Below are 24,835 nucleotides of genomic sequence, written 5' to 3'. Positions count from 1 at the left end.
CTGTTTTTCCGGGATAAAAGCAGAGTGAAGTAAGAAATGCTTGTTCCTAATCAACATTCTAAAGCAGGCTGCTCACACATCTAACACCAATAAACCATCATTTCTCTTAGAAAGTTACTAATACGTGACACCAAATTAGTAAAACATCCACTTAGTAATTAAAGTATTAAACACTTCAATGCCCGGCCGCAATGCCTACAGTTATTACAAACTCAATGAAAATGGAGTCTGAGGTACTAAATTTCCTAAGAAGGAAGATAACAGGAACCAAATAGGATGAGTGAAGGGTCAGTGGGTTGCTGGGATAACTGAGCTCCAATCAGCTGGTAAAATATCAGGAAAATACCTGTAGTTTGCTATATGTTTTTACTGGTGCTTTGAAAGGTTCTTTCTCACATTCTCATTTGATTTGCCCAATGGTTGGCAGGGACGATCATCTCTATTCTATGATGGGAAGCTGGGCCTCCCAGAGGATGGGGCTGCCCGAAGGCCACAGGAACAGGCTGTGGCTTCTTCAACGCTTCTTTCTCTCCAGCATGTGCACTGTATCTGCCTTCAGTCATAGCATTACTTAAAAACAATTAGATTTGCATACATATTGGGCATGCTCAAGTTGATAAATTATCATTTTTGGCATGTGGGTTCTTCTCAACTAGACTGTAAGCTTCTCAAGGGCAGAAGCTGCATTTTGCATTTCTTTTGCATCCATATGGCTGATCAGCAGACTCTTCTGCCAGACCCACTGCCTAGTGCTCGAGCGTTTAAAAGTACTTCTCCACATATTATCACAACTGTACATGGTACCCACTCATCACTGCTCTTGGCTCATCACCCCCTCTGCAAACACCCCTCCCTGAAACCTGTCCCAGGCTGACTGGCTCTTTCTTAGTCCACTTTGCTAGTTCCCACTTAATGTCGTCCTACGTGATTGCTCCTTGTTCTCTAGTCCATGAGGACTTCTGGATAAGGCTCTACAGGTAGAGTTACATTAAAAAGCAAGACGAAGCTGTTAAGTACCATCCTGAAGTGGTTAAGGATTTTAGTAACAAGCCACACCACCTTTGAAAAATCTTGAAAAGCCCAGGTAACTTTTCCTATGAGGTATCTTTGCTTTTATATATTTTTTTGTGCACATGGATACTCCATATCCCCCCTAACCCGCATTCTTAGTAAGATACATCTACTTCAACAGGAAAGTTACTTGTAATGAACAAAGAATTAGAAATCCACTTGATATCAAAGAGAATGTTTTTCACAAATTTCCAACAGTCACGGAGATCACAACATTCTCCGAGGAAAACACGCAGCAGACATTCCAAGAGAGATGTTTCAAAATGAATTTTCAGGAATGGCTTGTGAGACATTGTTCCCAGTAACATGAGTGATGTGGCCCAAAGGAACTGAAGGGAGAACGTTTCCTTATGAACTGAGATCTCAGGGACTGTCTCCACCTTGCCTCACATGATGGGCTAAATGCATGGTTTAAGACAACTTAAAATTGTACTATTTTAATGTTGGCTCTTTACTACAAGAAGGGGAGAAACACCAATATCAAAGTCTTTTTTTTTTTTTTTTTTTACTGTTTTGCCCAGGTTTTTAAAGAGAGACATTGTTACCAGGTTTTATTACACAGTTTTGATAGTAACATATTGTATGAAATCATCTTCATAAATTTTGTATTAAGGTTGAGCCGTGCCAGTACCTGAAATTGATTCAAAATGCTTAAGATACTCAATTACTTTTTAACACTGTTACACAACACGGTGACTTATATCTTCCATTTCCCAAGAATTTGATGATGCAACATCATTGTAATTGATTCATTTTCTCAATTAAATAAAGCTACTGTGCTTTTCTTTATATGAATGCCACACAGACCACAGAGTTAGATGTATTATCTCCTTTCTCTGCCTCAGATATATTGCCTTAAAGGCTATGTTCTGTTCCTCTGTTAATTCCACCAGAAAATTTAATGCCACAGTCATATTTTTCAAATTCTGAACTGCCATGTACTCGACTGTATTTATATTAGGCATATTTTTCACTGCTAAACTCTTTGTTGTTTACCTTTTCCAAGATCACATTACGGTACAGGCGCAGCAACCATAAAACAGATCCAAACGAAGTCGACCTCCCGTCACTGCCCTGCGTTTGCACACAGTTCATGAACAAGTGAAACCCCTAGTTTTATGGCACATTAAACGTTGTACTAAGGGTGCTCGGTATAAAATGTTAGCCTTGTGAATGCCTCTCTTTATTCTGGGTCTGCCTTCCAAATGCTTAGCTGTGAGAGCAGAGTTCAGAGGGACACAATAATATTATGAGGGCTGACGTACTGCTGGTACCTCGTGACATATGAAATGCTGTTTAACTTGTCCAAGTCCACATTCCTGCTTGTATGTTTTACTGTGTTGAGCTTTCTATGCCTAACTAGAACTTTGGGACAATATACAGAACAATAATAATTGCTCCAGTCACACACTTTGCTAATCAGTCTCCAGAATTAGTAGCATTTTGATACACCAGTTAGATGAACCTCTTCTTCCTTCTGGGTATAGCTTTTTTCTTTTTCCAGTCCTTAGATCCAAGATTTTAAACATCCAAGAAGGGAAACTGATCCAAGAAGGGACAGTGATGTAAGACAGACCCTTCTGTGTTTAAACAGGGAAGAATGACTTCATAAGAGGCAGGCTTAAGTATCAGCTAGGTCTTGGGGTTATTGCAGCAACATATATCGTATTGTATTTCCTTGCAAGGACCATATAGCTGGCAATTAGAAAAGCTCCTGTAACGTGATTTTGGAAAATGATCCTGGAAAGGACATTGCCAATGCAAAAGTTTGCTTGTGGGGCTTCAACTATTTAGTCAATGACTGGTGGTAAAAAGCAACTTTGGAAGTCTCATGTTATGCTTCTATCTCTGTAGAGGTAATAATACTTTTTACATACAGTGGTAAAACCGACTTGGCTATTGGCCCTTTTACATTATACTCAGAAGCACAATCAGAAAACTAAAATGAATCCACCTATGTAACTTAGAGAAGACACCAGCTACAGCTACAGCTTTCATTTTCTCTTTTACTCTCTGAAATTATGGCTTGCCCTGTGGCTCTTGTCTGAGAGATTTATGTGTGACCTAGGTCAGATCTTCCAATATCAGTTGACAAATTTTCCCTTTACATATTTACTGCTTTTCGAGCTTGTGTTATTTTTCTTTTAAATAGAAAATGAGAAATATAAAATTAAATCATATGGTTGGAATTTTTAAAGAATATCATTTTTATTTCTTGTGCTACTGGCATCACATTCTAGCTTTCAGTGCTGAACTCTATTCTGTTTTTAAACTTCAAATTTCAGGAAGTGTAGCTATTTTGCAGAGACTCTCCTTTCAAATCAGATGCACTAAGCTAAATATAAACAGGGATTACGATAAATGGAGACTTTCCTATTCTAAATGAAGAATGACTTAAAGAATTTTTGAAATGGAAGGGATCTCAGGGATGATCTAGTTCAATTTAATCATTTTGCTGCCAGGGAAACTGAGGCTCAGGAGGCTACGTAGAGTGGGAAGAATGCGTAAACTCTGGAGTCAGAAAGACCCCTGGAATTCCAGTCAGGCCCCGATGGCCTCAGAAGATCCCTCCCTTCACTGGGCTCTGAGTTCTTGTCTATGAAGTAAAGGGATGAGCTAGGGGGGCCCACAGGTTCCTCAAAGGCAGAGCTTCCGTTCAGGTGCCACGATTGTTTTCCTTCCTGAGCGAGAACTGGTCCCGGTATTCCATCTAATTTTATCTGGCACTGTGTTGGGCGCTAAAATTTAGGGATGTATCACCTCCAATTCAGTATGATTTGGGAAAAAAAAAAGAAGTGCACAAATCTCAATAGCCTTCAATGAGAGAAAAAAAATCACTTCCACATGACCACAAGCTGAATACACACTGCTTAGTACCACTAAGAGTTCCCAAACAAAGGACCGTTTTGAAAAAAGGAACAGAATAAAATTTACTCTGGTTAACTACAAATGGAAATTTTGGCAAACTGACATTTTTAGATACTGAGGATAAGACAAAATAAACGAATACTATATATTATTTCTAACAGCATAAAATGAATAAGCGTAATTGACTTGTGCCATCCCATCTCCCCTGTTCATCAGTCTGTCCTTGTTCAAGTTCTTATCATGCCTGTGAGTCTATTCGCATATCTTGTATAGAACAGAATAAAACCCAAAACTAAGTCATAAGACTCATTTAAACAAAAATAAATGACTTAAAACAAAAATAAGTCATAGGAGGACTTAGCAGGGAGCTATTCAATAGGGTGTAAGAGAGTCACTGTGATTCCCACATTGTAAGATCCACTCGCTGGCACCTTCTCTCTGCCCCACACCTCAAACTCCAGCAGGGGTGCTGCATTTAGGAGCGACCAGTTTCGAAAAGTGAAAATGAGACTCCGTGAATTTAACAAACAGCTGGGTGGGAGAGAGAAACTGTAAGATGCCTAGAGGAGGGCACCGCTCAGATGGGACCATAAATTAGATCACTTGGCCCTTGCGACTTCCTGAGTATCAAGGACAATGCATTTTCACACAAAACACAACGGCTGGAGCGCCAAGGCACGGCACAACATGATTCATCTGCTGGGTGTGCCAGTCGGGGGGCAGGGAGGAAGGGCCTCACTGCCAGCCTTCTCTCTTTTATCCCTTGTGTATTTAAAATTGACATGGCTCATGTCCTACTCCGCATAGGTGTATAGAAGCCATAGTAAATAGTCCTCTGGGCAAGTGTACGTTTTATATCTAGAAGCTAAATATTTTGAAAAAAGCAGGAGCTTCAAACCACAATTCAAAATGATCAAATGTGAATTACAAAAGTAACCTTTTCCCTAATGGGACAGGGTCTGGCCAAGGAGTTCTTTAAGTCCTTTCCTTTCAAAGAAGATTGTAGACATTTGCTTTATCAATATTTTGTTTTCTTTGTTTCATAAAGGGTGGTCTTATTTCGAATCTAGTTTAAGAATACCAGTTATGGGCCAGCCCGGTGGCTTATTTAATGTGACCTAGCTCTTCACCCTGGTCTGATCCTTGAGTCCCTTCTTCCTTACACACTCCTGGATGCTTCAAAGTGATGGAGAGCTGAAGTTTTCTGAATGTCCATTCTACCTCTTGTTCCAGTTCTACGTTCCTGACATTATGAATGCACGTCTTTTCTTAGTGCATTAGAACCCTAAGTATCTGAGGACAACAATCATCTCTCCTTGGAAGCTTTTATCCTTCAGGTATTAATGCTGGCTGGGTAGAGCGGGAATATGAACATGGAAGAAAAGAAAGGGGATAAAATTATTGAAGTCTAAGAATGTGTTTTGTTTCTTAGTTCCTCCTGATTCTAAAACCTGCTATCCCAACATATAAAAAAATAAAGCTAGACTAAATCATTAATTCATTGATGCATATACACGTGTGTTTAGCAAGTATGTGCTCGATGCCAGGCACTGTACTAGACTCTAGGGGCCCAGAAGATGGGTAAGATAAAATTGCTGTTCCACAAAAATAAAGTAACTTATTTAAGGTCCCTGAAACTTAGTGGCACAGCTAACTAAGACTTAAGCACGGGGCTTATACTCTCCTCTAAATGACACTCAATATTGGGATAAAATACAACTCGCTGGACTCAGGGCACTGTAGATTTCTAAGACAGCTTCCCCCAACAGGTGATGTTTCCAGGCATTGAAAAGAAGGTTTTCTTTCAGGGCTAAGACTCCACATATCACTGCATTTTAAAAATTTTTAACCATGATACGAACTTAATTGTCAGACCGCGTATGTTTGACAATATTGGCCTGCTGAGATTTTGAAATATGCTGCCATTGTAGCCAATACGTGGTTCCTATGGAATTAGGAAGGAAAGAATCTTGAAATATAGTCACACATAACCATGTTAATTAACGTGTGTCTTACTGGCTTGACTGTAAATGAAATTCAAAATAGATTTAAAGAAAAGAAGTCATGGATATGGAATGAATAAAGTTTGACTTATGCTTCAGAGTTTTAGTTTACACCTCTTATATTTTGATATAGGTAAAATCAGGTTTCAGTACACTCCAAAAGAGTACTTGGGAGATGGTGATGAGAATAGCTGACGGTGTGGAAAAGAGGAGGAAACTGCTCATATAAGAAGAAAGGAGACCACAGAAGTATCTAGTCCAGCACTTTTGGACTGTTTACCAAGTAACTCTTAGTTCCTACAAGATATTACTTAGATACATTTTAAAAATTAACAGATAAAGGCAGAACTACTCGTGTGTTTGTGTGTACATGGATGTATGCATGTGCTGGGGAGTGGATTCCCACCTACTCTGTGTCATGTCTTCCCATAATTCTGCAAGTTGCTGACCTAGAACACATCCATCATTTTCCAGATGAGGAAAAACTGAGGTCTAAAAAGGAAAAAGGTCAAGCCAGGACCAGAACTCAGGTTAGCTGTGTGTGTTTGGGCGGAAATCGCATACTGACAGTAATATAACTTGTGACTTGCTGGGGTGTCACTTGCTGCCTCGCCGTCCCTCTACCCTCAGTCATTGAGTGTTTCCAGCTGCCTGGCTGTCAAGGAGGCATAGGGCTGTCCAAAGAGTAGGGGCTGGACTGAGGCCTTTGGCTGAGGGTTTTTTGTTTACTATATTTACCAAACTAGAACTAGGACTACAGTCAAGGTCTCCTCACACCCAGAATGGTGCTCTCTGCAACCTGTTTCTGAGCAGAAAACAAGACGAGCTTCATGACCCTCTTCTGTCTTTCTTTCCTCCTCTGAGCACCTTTCCTCACAAGACTATTCTATCCCTCAGCTTTTCCTTCCTTCTCTCCATGGCAGTCACCACCTGTAGACCTTGACAGGATACAGCACAACCGAGTCCACACTTGGTTCTAAGTGGTTGCCTCATTTTCCCACAATTCCTTGGAGATGACACCTTGGCTCTGTGCATAAACAGACAACTGCCTCCTTTCCTAGCTTCTAAGTGGTTCCTGGAACCCACTTTCCACCTGGTGTGTCCTGGGCAATCTCTAGCCCTAAATCAAATCAGCTCTTTGCTCCTTTTAGGCAACTCATTGATTTTTCAATGAATTTAGCTTGTCTGTTTTATTGGCACTAAAGAGGGTTGGGTTCTTAGCATCATTAACATTTTAGTTGAGGAAGAATCCCCAACGCCCCCTGCCTCGCCCTCCCACCCCCCAAATTGATCCAGAACTGTTAAACATCTAAAAAGAAATCTGTGCTCAAACAAAGCTGGGCCAGGTCTGCCCCCTTTTTAACTTAGATGCCAATGAGCTCCTCGCCCCAAATCTACCTAAGTTTTCTAATCTAAATGGTGGTAAGTAAAACACTGGCGTACAATAAAAGTTGATGTCTTTGCCTATTGCTGCTGCTCCTACTACTGTTGAGGACCACTTTCCTCCCAGGGATCCATATTCAGCAATTACCTGGCAATCATGGAGCATCCTGGGACAGTGATTTCCACTCTGCAGACACACCAGTCGGAGGCAGTACTTGAGTGGATGGGTGTGTAAAATAAGGATGGCCATTTGGGCTCAATGCCTCCAGTGCCTTATCCTACCTTCTCCCCCCACCATCCCTCTAGAGTGGGAGACAGTCTGACCCTGTTGCTGAATAGCTGGCAATCATAAGTGAGTAATTTAATGGCTATGGGCCCCCATTTCCTCCTCTATAAAATAAAGGAGTTGGACTTGATCATTGTTAGATCTCTTTACATCCTGAAATTGTATGATTCTATGGAGTAGCAGACGGCACCAGTAAAAGCAAAAGGGGAAAAATGGAAGGCCTCCCAGAACACAGAGCCTGAGAGATAGAAAAGATGGCAGCCATCACCTGAAAGCCACACTGGGCACCAAGTTCATTACTTCAAACTTCAATTCTATTTCTGGGCTAAACTAATTATTTAAAAATTGTAAAAGAATCATGGTCCCCAGTTACTGAACTAAAAATGACTAGATTCTGTACATAATTCTATATACTATGATTGTGATTGTGAATGATAAATTATAACTCAAAAAGGAAAGCTGTAAAGGAAGGCTCTTATGGGATCAGAAAAGTAATTCATTTTAGTCCTACCTGGTGTGAGACATGGTCATATATTTTCAGAGTTACATAGGTAAATCCCTGAAGTACTTTCTGGAAATATAAATAATACTAATATTACCTTGCTCTTGTTTACCACCTTATATTTTTCAAAGTGCTCTCTGAGGCATTAGTTTATTTGATCTTGACAGTTCCGCCCCCTCTCTTACCAGAGCAGTCTAGAAAATGTCCTATAATGTGCCAAGTCAAATTCATAGAGGGTCGCAGGGAACTCCTCAGAGGCATGTGCCAACTGATCTTAGGGGCAGAGATCTTAAAATGCAATGATTTCCAACCTCAGACAGGCTCCCACTCATCGCAAAGGGATTCAAAAAATTCTCAAAACCAATTTCATTATCTTGTCTCTGATACACTTGCCATTTCTATCCTGATACCACCACCTCTCTCCTCTAACATTCTTCCCTCCCAGTGTTACTATAAGTTACCTAGGGACATTCCTAAATGGTTAGGGGAAGGAAAGGAACAATAGTAGTAGTATACTATTGAAGTACTGTTAACAGAAGGACACCAAATGCAACATGCTGCCTTAGACCTTTATCTTTTACTACTTGCTTCTCCTTTTGATTAAAATGTCTGGAAAGTTCTTTCCCATCCTTCTAACCTCAGAACCTCAGCTCAAGTATCACCTATTCTGTGAAACCTTCATGGCTTCCTGAAGCGCGCTGACCTCTTCCTCTTGAGGCCAGAGCAGACCACCTCTTGTAGGACTCTTTTTATATCAACTGCCGTTTGTCTATGTTTTCTCCCCCAAAGATTAGAGTCTTTGAGAGTAGGGACCACATCTTTCATTTCTGCACTCCCAATGCTTAGCACAGCGTCAGGGACAGAGTAGATGCTCAATGACAAATACATATATATGTTGAATTAAATTGAGATGTACGTCATACAATAGTTTAGAAGGTGCTATAAAATAAAACCACAGCGTTATTGCTTAAAAAAAAGATAGGAATCACTAACATAACTAGCTAACTAAATATGCCTCGATTGAGGTATTAACAAGTAATTTATCTTTAATGGAGAATACCTCATTTCTAATCTACCCTCACTTTGGGGTGATTTCTCTTTCATTTCTGCTCTATTTTAAAGATACACTGGGACCCCACCTCCTGTTTTTGGCATAATCTAAGCAAATAAAATTATGAGACCTCTTGATAAGTATGATATAATACTAGGAGAGGAAATTGACATGGGCAATTAAAAAATTCCTGGGAAGAAGTAAATGTGTATAAGTAAACATCTTCGTATCACTTAAATTTCATCTCTGCATATTATGGAACATAAAATCTGATTTTATGGCTTGAAATATCAGTACATTTTATGGCTTGAACTATCAGTACATTTAAAATGTTTATGTCTTAAATAGCAAGGACAAAAATCAACAATGAATTAAAAAACATGTAGGCTAGAAATCTGTTTAGGGGAAAAAACTGCCTGCATATTGCTCTTTTGGACTCTTACCAAGTAAAGATGAGTAGAGAGCTCACACAAAAAACTTATTACTAAAATCCTTGATGTTCTGAACTTCAAAAAGTTCATGTAAGAAATAATAGATTCCAAACACCTCTTCAAAAAGGCAAACTTTTTAGGTATTATTTCGTAAGTCTATGTCAGTCTGGGCATGATCAGTACATTAATATATAAATAAGACAGTGACAGCTATTGTCTAAATTTAATATTGAATATACAATGAAGTTAAATTATCAAAATTAGGATTAGTAACAATATAGTCAAAAGCTTTTAAAACATGAGTAAAATTAGGTGTAAAAATTTTAGTACTTTGGCATTAGCTTTTGAAAAGTATTTAATATTTTAAAACAGTTTTCAGAACATGTGTTTTCTACTCTATTATGAGACAAATACTCTGTCCAGAGCACAATTTATTACTACAAAATAAATGAATGTTTAAAAGACAGTCTGTCAATTGAAAAAAGAAAACACATTAAAATAGCAGGTTTCTAAGCTAAGTTAAAATATTTTCTCCTTGACAAGCTGCTTACATTTAAATGAAAACAGCAAATGTGGTCAATACTATGGATTACATATAATAAAGAGGACCTTAGATCATGTTAATACAAGGATCACAAAGCAGTAACTTCAATTAAAACCACCCAATTATTTAGCAAACTTTCAGATACAGCAAATAAATTAATGTGTTTTAAATGAAAGTGCTCAGATAAGTAGCTTGTTGACCTATGAGTCTCACTAGCAGCAATCACAGCAAAGCCAGAATCTGCTGAAGCAAGGCAGAGCCCCCAAATCAAACAAATGGTATTAGTAATTCAAAAGCATTTGCAAAACACACTTCCTTGGTTAGTAGCAGGGGGTTCTGAGCAAACCCACCTACAGCTTCCCTCATATTCCGATACACAGTGTGTAGGGGGTGAACACCTATTATTTCTCTTACCCACCAACAACCGGGGTATTTTGCTTTTAACGACAGGATATTTTCATCTCTGTATTATCTTGTGAAAAAGGACAGTCGTTATACTATTAAGAATGCATGTTTTTCACTTAAAATCCCCTATTATCCACTTATGTTTAACTTGTATTGGGATTTAAGAATGCCTCTTTATTGAGACAAGTAATATGTCATCATTTTGTTCAGCTAACAGGCCTGACAGACCCTGTCTCCTTGAGTTAAGAACAGTAGATCTCTATTTTGTACATTGGTGGCAAAAGCTGGCAGAATAAATGAGAATTAGCCAATTGGAAGTAAAGGTTTTTAATCTTAAAGATCCAGGCTTTCTTTTTACCTTAGCCTTAATTATTCTATTTGCCCAGACGATAGTACATTTTTTCAATAAAAGTGATTTCTCTAGATATATTGCAATAATTTATTTGAATGCCATTCTTATGTACTTTTAACAAATAACATCACTATTCACTATATCTCTTATGTTTTTGATCCTTCTTACTACTTATCATCTTTATCTGAAACAGATTTTTAACAGATAATCTTGATCTTACAACAATATCTTGCATGCATTTTATTCAAATAATTCTTAAAAACAGCTTAAAAAGCCGTTTGGAATAACATCAAGCTGGCCATCAATCAAACGAAAAAATTCCGCTGGCGGTTGTATAAACATCAGATCAAGTCTGATGTCTTCAAGGATTTCAGAGTGAACCATAAAAAACTCCATTAACTTCTGACAAAGAATGCAAATTAATCACAACATGGGGTGAAATGAAATTAAAGGCTCTTTTCTAATCAATGACAAGGCAGGATGAAATATTTGTTACTCTCTCTGCACTCAGACTGCCAGGGATGTTTGCACTTCCCTTGTAAAGCCCCAAATGTAAGGTGTGAGTACAGATTCACCCACAGTCTCTGTTTAGCCCTCTATCATCTGCCCCCCCCCCCCCCCCCCAGCTATCTGCTTACAAGTCCTGGAGATTCACAAAACACACTAATCATCTGAATCTCAGGTGCATCCAATTTGTTATTCACACTCTCCCATGCCAGTGAAAAGCCTGGCGCAGACAGATGCACCAGGAACCCTAAATGACAGTTTTGGCCTCCGGAAGTACGATCACTACAGCAAAATCTAGTACAGCCTCCAGGTGAAATGTCTGGAGCTCCATATGGAGCAGGGAAAATTAACAACAAGATGAAAATCACTGCAGCAGCGGGGAGCCGGAATTTTTGAAAAAAAAAAAAAAAAATGAAATTTAAAGATGAAGAAAGAGAAGTAATAAATTAATGGGGTGTGAAAACATTCAAAGCTTTACAATACCAGGGGCACTATTTGCTCAGATTTTTTTCCTTTTTTTAACTTCAGGTCATTTTGATGTAATTTATTAACCAAGATCAGGAAATGTAGCCAAAAGAAGAACAACATTTTTATACATGCAAAAGTACTTTAAATACATTTGTGTCTGTATTATCTTTCTTTTCCGGTGGCATCTTGCTTACCACATTTCCAAACGCCAGAGCTGGGGCAGCCCCTGAGAAGTCGCCTTAATGGATTTACTATCACCCGAATGCAGGGCACTACTGTAAAGTTTGAATGAAGGATAACGATTTTTTGCAGGCAATCTTTTTCATTTCTCCTAAATTACGGTGTCATTAAACAAACCATTGCCCACCATCGTGTTTTTTAAGTCAACTGAATTTGGAGCGACATGATTAACTAGACACAGCTCCAGTCCTGGTCCAGACCTGCTCAGCTTTTCAGATTACTATTAAAGCTCAATTGTTCAAGAAATTGAGACACTATCTGTTTGCAAAATGTTTAAAAACACATTTTTTCATTTCTTATTGCAGAATATGCTTTAAAGGCACGGAGGATTTAATGGCACTGGGGTCAGTACGAGTTCTGGGGCCCTCCAGATCCTCCTGTCACTCTGCTAAACACATGGTACGAAAAGCAAAAGGGCTCCAGGGAATGGTCCTGTCATCATCTACAATGGCACAAGCCTCCGATGTGCAGCATTTCTCATCTACACAAGAGGCCTCCCCAGGGCAAACGAGGCCAACCAACAGAAGGGCTCAGTGGGGCAGAGTGGGAAGAGCAGTGGCATGAAGAGCCAACCAAATCCAGACTACACAGAGCCCTTCTTTGGTTTCGCTGCCTGCAAGCCCTAGACCTAACTGTACCCATTCCTCCCTGAGGTAAGGTGCCTTGCCTCTGAGCCTCAGTCTGCTCACCTGGAGGCTGGGAAGAATAGTCTGCAGGAGGCATGGACAGCCTGAGTCAGGTAACAGAAAGTGCTCTATGTTGAAGAAGTGCTAGATGAATCGAAGACACCACTGTTCTTCCTCTTATAAGCTATAGTAACAAGGCTCTGCATTTTTAGTGCTCCTTACCTTTTTTCTGTAGAGTCCTAAACTGCATGCCAATGAGGCATTGCAATTTTAAGGGTTAAAGGAAACCAAAATAGTACTTTCAAATACCAAATAAAAGCAAAACGATGAAATTCATATCAGACGATTATTGGCAACAAAAATCCCTTCCTTTAACCTTTCTGTTGGTCCCAGGCCACTGACTCCTCTCTGCTCTCTTCCTAACACCCCTCCCTCATCTGTGTCCCAGGCGGTACACTGTGTGTCACTAGCAGGAAGAGGCGTTGCTAACGACGTTGTCAGCAGCACTGACGCTGGGCTGAGGGCAGGACGAGTCTGGAAGCTCGCCTCTCCTCCCCACTTTCCCTCTGCTCATTTTACACTTGCTCCAGTTGAGGCTGGCAGGTTGCTGAGCACATCCTTTTGCAGCCTTCGATTGACAATTAGAAATTCATTTTGTGCAACAGCCCAACATCCGGGCCAGTGGGGTGGCCCTTTACTTTCCCAAGTGGTGTCATATCCATCTCATTTGATCTGCATACTTCCCCTAATGAGACAGGAAAGGTAAGTATCAGGAATATCATTTTAGAGATAAGAAAACAGGCCTCTAAGGGTTACAAAGCAAGAATGAAAGCCTGCGCTGACCAGAGAGTTTGTGGCAGAGCTGGTTTTAAATCTCATCTTCTGTTTCCTTGTCCAGAGCTCTTTCCAACAGGCCACTCTTCTTCTCAATTTGCCACTAGTGAAGAGGGCTCAGGTCTGGTGCCCAGAGCAGCAATGCCCTGGTACTGTCCCCAGCGCCAGGGACAGAAGGGACTGACAACTACGTAATCTCAAGGATATGTGAAAGGCTTCTACGTGTTCAAGGCCCAAACCAGTGGGTGACACTGGGATGGGGCAGTCCTCAGCCTGGTAAACAGAACCCTGCTTTGACTCCATGGCTGCTCTGTAAAATAGTGTGTTTCCTATCACAGAGGGTGTTCAAGCAGAGTGTGGACGTTTGCTTTTCAGATATGGAAGAGAGGTTTGATTTAATGATGTCTAAGATCCCTTCCAATCCTTAGAGTCCATGATTCATTCCTGACTACTCCATTTGGGATTCAATGGCACCAAACCAGCTGCAGTTCAATAGTGAGCACGTCAGTCATTCTATTTGCCCAGTTTATTAGGGGAGGCGATCTCACAAAGTGGCTCAGGGTTCAAATGAGGTAAAATGGTCTAAAGAGAAGGTACTATTTCATAATCCAGTCTCCGTGATACTATAGAAATAGTTTTCTTCATGTGCTTTGTTTGAGGGCAAAAGAGAGGGGGCAAGAAAGGAATTTATAAAGTATTCTTTCCCAATCTTCAGTCTATAGTACGAAGTCTGTAAAATAAATGCCAACTCTACCAATAGTCATTATTGATTCTAACAACGAAGCACACAAACTTCTGTTGAAAAGTCTGGGAAACAGGCCTGATGGCATCTCAAAGCTGCTTCTATTATTTGAAGTACGTAAAAGTCCCAATTTGGTAACAATATTCTATCAGGATGCAAGGAATACAGTTTGCCCCCCAACTCTGGCATAAAGGTCATTGCTAACTAGGGAGTTCAGCACTTTAGAATTTTCCCACTTCCACTTTGACCAATCAAGTAAACGTGTACTTAGACATTCAAGAAAACAACACCGCAAAGGTGTACAGCCTCTTCCCAAATCTGACCAGAGCCTTCAAATGCTTCATTTGTCAAATGCACTGGCAATCCGTTTCTCAGACTTATCCCTTACCCGATCTGACTGATTAATTACCCTAGACATTAGGAATCTCAAGAATATAGCTAGATTCTTAATCTTTGGCATTTTTATTAGCTGGCTTACAAGTTTGCTACCATGACGTGTGGTAGATATAGAATATAGGGCCTCTTCATTTACAGAATTTTAGGAGACTGCATAAATTGGCCAAATAGTGACTTCTTTAAAAATTACTGACAGAATAAGAGGCTTACGAAGATAAATATTCTAATGGACTATAAATCCTGAAAATGTGATTTTAATTTGATGGGCTACCTAGAGCTAAGCAGCCAGGCTGTATATACTAAAATCTCACTAAATGCTAGAATGAATGCCAAGCGATTACTACATTTTAGGTTTTTCTTTTTAAGGAAAAGATTATGTTTAAACAAGGCTTCAAATTTGAAAAGTGAGACTAACGCTCTTGAACCTAACAACTTGGACAGTTTCCGTTCCACTTATCTGATGGCTTTAACTGTAAAAGAAAAAGGATACAAAAGAGACGTTTCAGCGAGTGAAGGGTCTTTAAATGTCCACATGGGTATCAGGAGAATTTGCTTAAAACCGCTTATAAAGATGGTAGAGAGGAGCCCCATCCTATTATTCAATAACCATGTTTGTGATGCATCTGCATAATCTAACCATGCATAAATTAGTATGTGTAATACAACACTTATTTGCATAATAATAGCAAGTTAATAGATGCTTAAAGAGCAGAGACCAACACCACCTTTAAATCAGACATGCCTCCAGGCACTTTGGCCTGTACAGACCAAGATGCCAGAAAAACAGTGAGCATCAACCAGAGGAAAACAGCCAAACCATTCATTTTTCATCTCTCTAGACATTTCACTTATTTCCCCCCACACACTGGGGAGTCATTTTCAAACCACAGAATAGCTTTATATTTTAAGTACTAGTACTCTCCTATAATAAAAACCTTAAAGAAATTATAAAGATTATCATCAGCAATGGTAACACAATGGATAGTTTGTTTTCTTAGAAATGTGAATAGGAAGGGACAAATTAAAAAACAAGAATATGTTCAAAATCGCACCCATATAAAATTAGGGGTCATCTATTTGCTTAGCAAAAATAATGAAATATTTAAATATTTTTACATATAATCTCAATCCTTTAATTCAAAAAATTTTAATGAATCCAAAAGCTCAAATAATGTATCAAGAAAAGGCTGTGCCTCTCCCCCCATCTCGATATGAGCACATGGTACTGGGCTAGAATAAGGGAAAACATCACCAATGTCACACAAAGAAGAGCACAACGATGGCTTTCAACCTTTAACAAAGAGGGAAAAAATCTGGAGTTTAAAAAAAATCAAAAATCAATAGAGACTCCTAAATGACTCCTTTAAGATATCACTTTTCAATTTAACAGGACAGATTTATTTGTATGTGGCTCAAATGTTCACAATTGCTCCCTGCACCTTCATACATAGGAATGAATGTCACAGTGGCAAACGGCAGTAATGAACAATCTTACCTGAGGATATGGAAACCTCCCAAGAGCAAGCTGGGAAAGGAAATAATATTTGTCTAGTTAAAGATTTGCATGCAGGGCAGATCTCCTAAAGACAGACAAGTACTAAATTTCAGAATTGCATTCAGCAAATATAAAAAGCTCACAACCTCAAATGTACCAACTAAATGATTACTGTAATTACATTAAGAGTTGTATTTAGAATGGACATTTTCAATGAACAAGGTTACATCCCCAATAAAATATCCCAATTTTAAAACAACTAAACATTATCCTTCTATGTTTTCCCTTAGGAATATTCTCAGCTATATGGGCATTATTCACATTTACATGTGTGTGACAGTTTTTTCTAGACAGAGATGTAAAACTATAGACAGAGATGGTTGGCTTTGCCTTTTGTAAAACGGGAACACCTAATTGTTCCCAGCACACAGCTTTGTAGAATTTCAACTACAAGTATATAGGAAGGGCTGCAGGAAATGGGAAATGAAACGTACTTCAAGAAAATCTTGCCATGATTCTCATGTATTTGTTAGTTTTTTCATCCATTGTCTATCTATAATTAGAAGAAAAGAACTACTACTACTACTACTGGTAAAAGGCCATTTCAAGCCTGAAGTCAGAACTACAGGTCTAAGTCAGAAATTATGAAAGTGAATCCTTAGAGCTTCGCATTTTGTTTGATTTGTAAATTGCTATGTGTTTCTAGACCCATCACTTAATTTTGGTCTTTGGATCTTCACCTGTAAAAACAAAATGATTTGACCAGGAATAGGATTGATATAAAGTAATAAGATCAAATTTACCAAACATACCGTAACTTATTTAAAGAAAATAGTGGCAACATTTTCCAACGACATAATGTGGCCCATTGTCAGGCCTAAAATCCTGTGTATGTATTTGAAAATACTTTCAAAATAGCATTGTTACAGCAGGGAACTGACGCCTGAATGGACCCATGAGAACATCAGTCCATTTTACAGATTAGCACCTGAGTCCCACTGAAGAAGTTCCCACATGGTTCATCAGTGGAAGCGTAGGGACTGACCCCAAGACTTGCAACTTAATCCAGTGTTCTTTCCAGCATATTACACTGCTTTTCTAGACCTTGAGAAATTGTGCATTTATTTCAAAGACACTGACCCTGCTAAACATTTGTGAACTCCTTTTTTTGGAATTATGTCTAAAATAATTTCAAGTAATAAGAGAACATTTACTTTATTAGAATTGCCATCTTACATCTTATCTTGGACTTAAAATTATACCCCATAGCTTTTTGACTATGTAAATTATTTGCTGACAAAGGTTTGAATAGTCTATGGGTATTACCAAAACCCAAATTCAAGGAATAAATATTTTGTTCTTTACTCATCTTAGACATGAAGGTGCTGAGGTTAATTTTCAAGGTTCTAAAAGCAGTTTGAGCAATAGCAATATAATAGGGATAAACCATAAAACCCTGAAAGGTGACTACTCTGAAAGGGCCAACCCTCATTTGGATGTATAAATGTGTTTGGAGGACCTGGTAAGTTTCATTACCTTGTACTTATTTCGTGTATATTCAGAGTTCATCGATTTTCAAGATATCAAGTTACATTATCATTATTCCATTTGGTGGATATCGTTAATTCCTTCAAGTATAAATAGCAGAAACATCACAAGATATAGTGAAGGAAAGAGAATGTGAATAGCTAACCAAACTCTCTTTGTGATTGTGTTTGTTATCTATGTACTGTTATTAATTAGGAAAGGGTGGGACTCAGCTCTCCCCTGCCCCTACTATACAGGCAATTGATTTGCCTTCATTTTGTAAACACAGTGAGTCTCTGGCTAGTGAGAGTGTGCACATTGATTCAGGAGTTACTGTGGTCTACTGTGTAACAGGAAGACTAGCAGTTTGCACTAAACTGTACCGAAGTGACAGGCAGAGACAGCTCACCAAAGCTGTCACCTATCATCACAATGAGTTTGGCATATTCTTCCCATTTGGACTTAGAGAACTACCAAAAAAAAGAGGGTCTCTGACCTAAAAAGGCTAATAGCTATAAACGAGTAACTACTAGAAAACATTTAGAACATTCTACCTCAAGCCCTTCTACGGTACTGGGCCATTTATTTGGGTACATATTGAACATGTCAGTAGGGTCTGCAGAAGAATTTTGCCCCTATGGCTTACCAACAGAAGAAATTTGCCCACCATATATACAGTTAAGATCTAAACTAGCTGGCAGGTGCCAACACTGCCATTGGTTCTTGCAGTTTAAAGAACTAAGCAATGATAAATGGAAGGCTTAAAAAAGAGTGGAATAAGGTGAGAAATGTGAATTCTTCCTACTTCAACTGAAAGCCTCAAATTCTCAAGCCATCACTGTTCTTGGAGAGGCCAGGTTTCAGCCATCTTGGGAATGTGTCCTCATCTATTTGGCCCCTCTCTGTCATGACTGGTACAAGGTAATAAGGATGCTTGATGGCCTTCATTTACTCTGTGAGATCACACCATGCAGACGAACACAGAAAATTCAGTGCAAGCTGGTCAGCTGGAAGCCTCTCCGTACCAGTCTGCTGGGGAACAGGTGGCAATGCTTGAACTAGTGAACTCATCATTCTTGGGAAGTCGCTTTGCTTTGTATGTACCTTCCTTACATCCTGTGGAGTCTCAGTCCTACTTGTCAACAACATTCCAGGGATATCTGCTTGTCAGACATCTTGTAGGTATGACCTCTTTTGAGTGAGAGGACAGACAATGGGTCCTTGTCCGTGGCCAGAGCAGCAGGCCTCTCTCACAGTGTCACCACTGGGCTGCTCCAACAGCAGGCCAAGGATTCCAATTCTGCACCAGTGAAAACTGGCAGCGGTCCTATTAGGCAGGCACCAAAAACAGTCGTTCTAAGGCCCCAGGAGAGGGAGCTGCCTTCCATGTATGTCCCTGTCCTCCAGGTTTAATGCAGTTGTAGTGTTTATGTTCCACACTATTTGTCTTGTGCCAAAACAGAAGGAAATATATAGCTAGGCCCTAGAACCCTTTTATCAACTTCAATTAGGAGAAAGTGAAAAAGGAAAAGGGCTCTTACCAGATACGGCTGCATGAAGAACAAGTACTTCATGAGGCTGCCAGAAGTCAAAACACGGAACCCTCACAGGGAGAGGGAGTACATATGCTATGAGTGAACTTTTCAGAGACAGGCGAACTGGGGGCCATTCTGTCTTTTACCCCTACTGGTCTATTAATCTACTTGCATTTCCCCCGTTTTTATTGTCAAGGTATTATAAATTAGGAAACTTACAAAAGAGAGTATGTAATCTTCTCTGAAATGGCCTGCAGATATGTCACTGTACTAAATGTGTTTCAGATTTAATGAAGCTTTAATGTCCTTTTTAATTTTGCCTGTTTCTGTATCACCAGGGGTCGGGCAAGGCAATCAGCACACAAGAGGGTGGTTTGGTTTAAAACTAGGAAAAAACTCATTTACTTATGAGTTGCACTGTATTTTCTTAATTAAATTTACTGAGTAAAATGGTTTAAGTTCAGCCAACCAATGACCTCTGTATGTAGATTTAGATTTATAAATAGGTTAACAGTTAGAGAAAAAAAAAGAATCACAACAAAGCAAACAGATTAGGGCTAAGCCAATAGAAATCTTTGCTCTCTTTATCATCTTTACAAAAGACGCATTTAAATATAGGCAGCTTAGGTCCAGTTTAAAAAAAAAAGTATATTGAAAAATGTGGACTCACATAAATGCCAACAATTTATCAAACGACTCTTACATCCTTTTCATTCCCAGGAGGGCAAAGGCTCAGTTGTAAAAGATTTGAAAAAGCTTTATTTTTTTGAGGGTGGTGGCGGTGGAGGTAGAGCTGGGGGAGGAAGAGGAGTCTATTTAATGTTTAAAAAAGTGCGTTTTAACCCTTCTGCTGTGATGGTCGGATATATCCGAATGAATATATCTGAAATTTTTATACATAAAAATGTCATTTATATACAAAGCAGCTCAAATTGTTATTATTAAATGCATAAAATAGTCAAAATATCAACTTTTTTTTTTTGGTGGATTTCTGACACATTTTGAAAAAAAAAACCAAAAACTTGAAATCACTTGACTCAGCGAAAGAGTTAATTCCAAATACTTAAGATTCGGCAAACTGCCAAATAGTCTTGTTCGTTGTGAGAGATTTACCATGTAAAAGGCAGCAAAAGAATGCTCTGAAAACATTTATCAGTTGGGAAGACATTTAAATATCAGGAAACCACTAAAATTCCACTGTAAAACTAGGACTGTTCCTTATGTCATCTTACTGACTTTGATTTGTCCAATGAAGTACTCTTGAGTTAGTAGTATTTGAATGTTAGATTTTCTAATTTAAATAACAAGTGTATCTGTGTGTGGGTGTGATCATAACATTTGCCAAAAACATAACAACTGCATGATAGACACCTTTGTATATTAACAAGAAGTTAGGATAGAGGTATTTATTTACAAAGCAAAAAAGTGGCTTCTGCTGGTAATAAAAATAATGATCACCATGAAGTCATAAATCACAAAGAGAAAACATATATTGTAGCCAGAAAGTAAATGCAGGAGACAAACTCAGGATATGTTGTTGGTGATCAAGTCTCCCACTTAGAATATCAACAATGTGGGAGTCGTTATAAATATAGTTATACTGAAGAGCACTGGATTTTTTAATTCTTAATTTATGTATATTGTATGTTTCTCAGCATAACTGCAAATTGAAAATAAGCATTTTCAATACAGGCAGTGATCTAGCTGAAGGAGGACTTTACAGTCTGAAGTGTTCTAAAATTTGTTAATTACCTTGTGTACATTTTACACAATTAAATTTCCATCTAAGGATTTTGCATTTAGATTATGCACTACAGTTAAATCTTCATTTTCCAGAAATGCAGCAGCCACTTTGGAGCATTCAGACACAGGGAAACTTTAAAAAATCAGACTTAACTACTGGATTACATAAAATTCCCTAGGTGAGATTTCATCCCAAGACCAATTTACACAGTCCTAGAGAGAGAGTTTAAATCATCTGAAACTGCTGGGGAAGAACCATAATAAATATTAAATACCTCAAAATCTACCCTAAGATTTTACTTTTCTTCCCATGTGTCAATTTCACTGTCCACTTACTGAATGGTTTAAAAACAATCCAAAGGATATAACAGCAATTCACCAGTGTTAAAGTGCTTTGGAGGTTAAACTGACAACAAAGAACACAGAAACACAAAGCGACTTGAAGTAAGGTTTCAATTAAATGTGGAGGATTTAGTAATGCAGGACCAAAAAAAAAAAAGTTACAAATTAATTTAATCTTCTGCCTATAGTTTGCAGCTGCACTCCAAAGTGTCTAGGGCTTAAGAACAAAGCCTTGGAAGGCCTCGGAGTGAGGAGAGCTTCAATTTTTAATGTATAACGCCATTAGCTGATAACTTGTGGAATCTGCAACCCCTGCGGAGGGGCATAAGTGCGAGTAACAGAGACTGATGAAGTGACATATTTGTTCACGTCTAAAACTATGAGGAAGAGGGTTATTACTAACACCATCAGGCCCAACAGAAATATGCCCTAATAACCTTTGGGACCCTCCACGTTATCAGTTCTCACTACATCAAATATATTAAAGTCAAAACCTAATTCACTTTAATTAAAGACAATTAGTTTGCTTTAGTATTATTGTTTTAACTTGTATGATATAATAATATGTTGCAAATTAAAGATGGGATAATAAATATAACGAAAGCATGAAACCGTCTATATCTTTCCACCCATGCTTGGTGAAGTGAGCCTATCACTTGGTTTCTATGTAAGGAAATTCAAGGACACCATCATTAAAAGTGGTGTAGAAGAAACAATTCACTCTAAAAAGAATACAGTCAAACCATGCATATCCTTTCCTTATTCAAGTTATACTTCTTTTCACATACTTTCCTATAAACTCTCAGGATTTCTTTAACACAAACAGAATTATGGCCCAATGGAGGCACCAGAAGCTTAATTAATTTGCCCAAGGTCATGCTGTAGGATGATGGCAAAGCTTGTTAAATTACTAGGAACTCTGGGCTCTACAGATGTTTGGCAGTGGCAAAGGACCCCACCCGCAAAGGCCCCAGAGACATCCGGTGCAGTGGCTGAACCCTGGCAAATAACTCATCGTGTCTATGCAAAAACCACCCAGTGCTCCTAAGAGCTCACAAATAACGTTTTCTTTGTGTAGAAAGAGCCTAAAATGTGAGGTTCCCATCAGGAGTGCTGCTTAGCATGTGCCAGTATTTAAAAAAGAAGTACTCATCCTCACCAGAATCCACTGATAGAAAGAAAATTTATTTTAACTTAAGGAGCCTACACACAGTAGCACAGTGAACTAAATCAGGCAATTCTCCATCATTCAGAAGGTCCTACATATTATCCCACAGATTACTACTCATAATAATGGAGAAAAGACAGCACTACAAACAAATGTTCCTAATAGTGTTTTGTTTTGTTTTTTAAATTAGAAATGGGCTTATTACAGTGGACACTTAAATGGGGAGAGGGCAACAGTAATTCACAAGTACAATATCCTAACGCTGTTCCTTTAATTGCTTTATTTGTTTCACTGTTAAAAATGATTGCTTGCTGTAGCCTAACCATGGAAGCTGAAAAGCATGATACATTGAGGTCTCAACCTGGGCAAACTGTACCTAAACTTACACTTTATTGCAGCTTAGTTCACAATCTTCACGTAATATAGGGTTATATCCCAGTGCAGCAGGAGGATAAATCATCCTGGAATATTACTCCGGCAAAGTTTAGCTGTGACTGGAGCATATGTGCTTTCGAGCCACTGAAGCAAAGGCCCATAAAATACACTAATTACTGGAAGTTATGGTCACTGAGTGATTGATAGTACTCTGCAAGGCAACTTCCTCATTTTCAGCTCTTCTGATGGGGCTCATCGCCACACAGCAATTATTAATTCATGACCCACCCCTCAGGCACTGGTACCTTTACTTCTAATTCTCCTGCTACCAAACTACTGCTGCAGCTGGACACTGTCTTTCTTCATTCTGATGGCTGGGTAAGGATGATAAAAAGTAGATTTCATGCTAAATGCTATTGTTTAAATCTTTAAATGTTGCTTGGTCTCTCTCACCCTGCTGTCCCCAAACACATAATTCTCCTTCCTCTCCCATAATGCTATTTCACTTGCATCATTTTTCCCCCTTAAAAAGGAGTGTGTATGTGTATGCATATATGTCTATGTATGTATATGGGTGTTTGTGTGTATCAATCTATCTACATTAGACCAAAAACTCTGACCGAATAATTTTTTGATTGAATACTGTGGTTTAAACGTGATATATAATTTCAACTAGGCCATAGTAAATATGAGGCAGCTAACTGGGCTTTAAAAAAAGGGAAAAAAAACCACCCTTCATTTAAAGAGACCCACTTTGTCAAAAGCTTTGAAAACACTCTAATAATTCCAAGTTGATTTCCATTAGTAGCTCTAACTCAGAGTAATGCTAATCAAAATATCTGCGTATATACCTAAATGTCTAAAAGTCACTTAAACACATCTGCAAAGGTATCTTTTTGATGGTGTTCTGGGTGCACTGAAAAGAAATTCAGTGAGAGACTGAATTAAAATGAGGCAAAGTTCAGTCATGATAGACAGAAGCAAACATTCTACTTTTCTAACAGAACAATGAATGTTCAAGTTTTTGTACAACTCACTCAACATGTAACACCGACGTTAGTTTTCCTATCTGCAATCTGAGATGGTGTAACAGGTGAACAGATGGAACTCCAAGCTACCAATCCTTTCAGGACTTGGTTCAAATTCTCCTTGCTCTTCTGTTGGGAGTTAGTCCCAAAAGACAATTTGGAGAACAATTCATACAACTTCCTGTCTAACACCCTTCACTGGACAGTGAATCACATTCTACACCTGATGACATTTCCTAGTGTTCTACGTCTTCTTCCTGTGTCTCTAATGCCAGGTAAAGTATAACTTGTTGAAGGGCAAACTCTGAGTCATGAACTTTATATATTCCCCATGACACCAGAAATAATACTCTGCAGTAGGCTGACACTCAGCAGTCCTTGATTATGAGAACCCCCGGATGGTGATCGCTCCTGGAACCTGGACACCCTGCTGGTGCACGATTTAGTTGTTTCTATGCTACAATCCTTCAGTGAACACAGTATACAGACTCTTCAATATCAGGGGCTGATAGTCTTAACTGGCAAGACCCTGTTAGACAGCACTGCTTAGAATAATCACTTTCACATATTTAAGCATTATGATTAATTTAGGTGGCTTATTTCTTATTAAAGACTAAAGGGTTGTAAGAAGGGAAAAGATTAGAGTTAAATGTCCCCAAATCTATCTCATGTGCTTAATAACCATTTTGATAGTCACAGTAAGAATTAAAAAATGACACCCTTTCAATATGTGTAATGCTGACCTATATCATCTGACAGTAGGTGGCTTTAATCATAACAGTCCCTAGAGACCTAGCTCGAGGTGGGGGTGGCGGTGAAGGATGTCTCCATTTCTAAACTGCTCCTGGAGTCATGCAGCTGTGGGTACTTGAGAATTCATCACTGCTACGGTATAGTCTATTGAGCTCAACCC

General features: G+C 38.8%; 1 protein-coding gene across 12 annotated transcripts in view; it reads right to left on the bottom strand.

The window, feature by feature from the left end:
* Positions 1-24,835, bottom strand: part of MAP2K5 (mitogen-activated protein kinase kinase 5) — a 228,882-nt gene that overhangs the window by 60,295 nt on the left and 143,752 nt on the right. For 8 of the 12 annotated variants that reach the window (XR_012494694.2, XR_002136832.3, XM_074327515.2 and 5 more), the window contains exon 17: positions 16,205-16,234. The exons of the other annotated variants lie outside the window; for them this stretch is intronic. Coding sequence is in view for 6 of the 8 variants with exons in the window: in XM_074327515.2 (XP_074183616.1) it covers positions 16,205-16,234 (30 nt within the window). In the remaining 2 variants the exon portion in view is untranslated. The remainder of the gene's footprint in view (positions 1-16,204; positions 16,235-24,835) is intronic. 12 annotated transcript variants of the gene reach the window in all.

This window comes from Rhinolophus sinicus, chromosome 3 (assembly GCF_057876585.1).
Source record: "Rhinolophus sinicus isolate RSI-liver-muscle chromosome 3, RSI-T2T, whole genome shotgun sequence".
Taxonomy (NCBI): domain Eukaryota; kingdom Metazoa; phylum Chordata; class Mammalia; order Chiroptera; family Rhinolophidae; genus Rhinolophus; species Rhinolophus sinicus.
The sequence above is the reverse complement of the archived record's forward strand: the minus strand, read 5'-3'. Positions and strand labels throughout refer to the sequence as shown.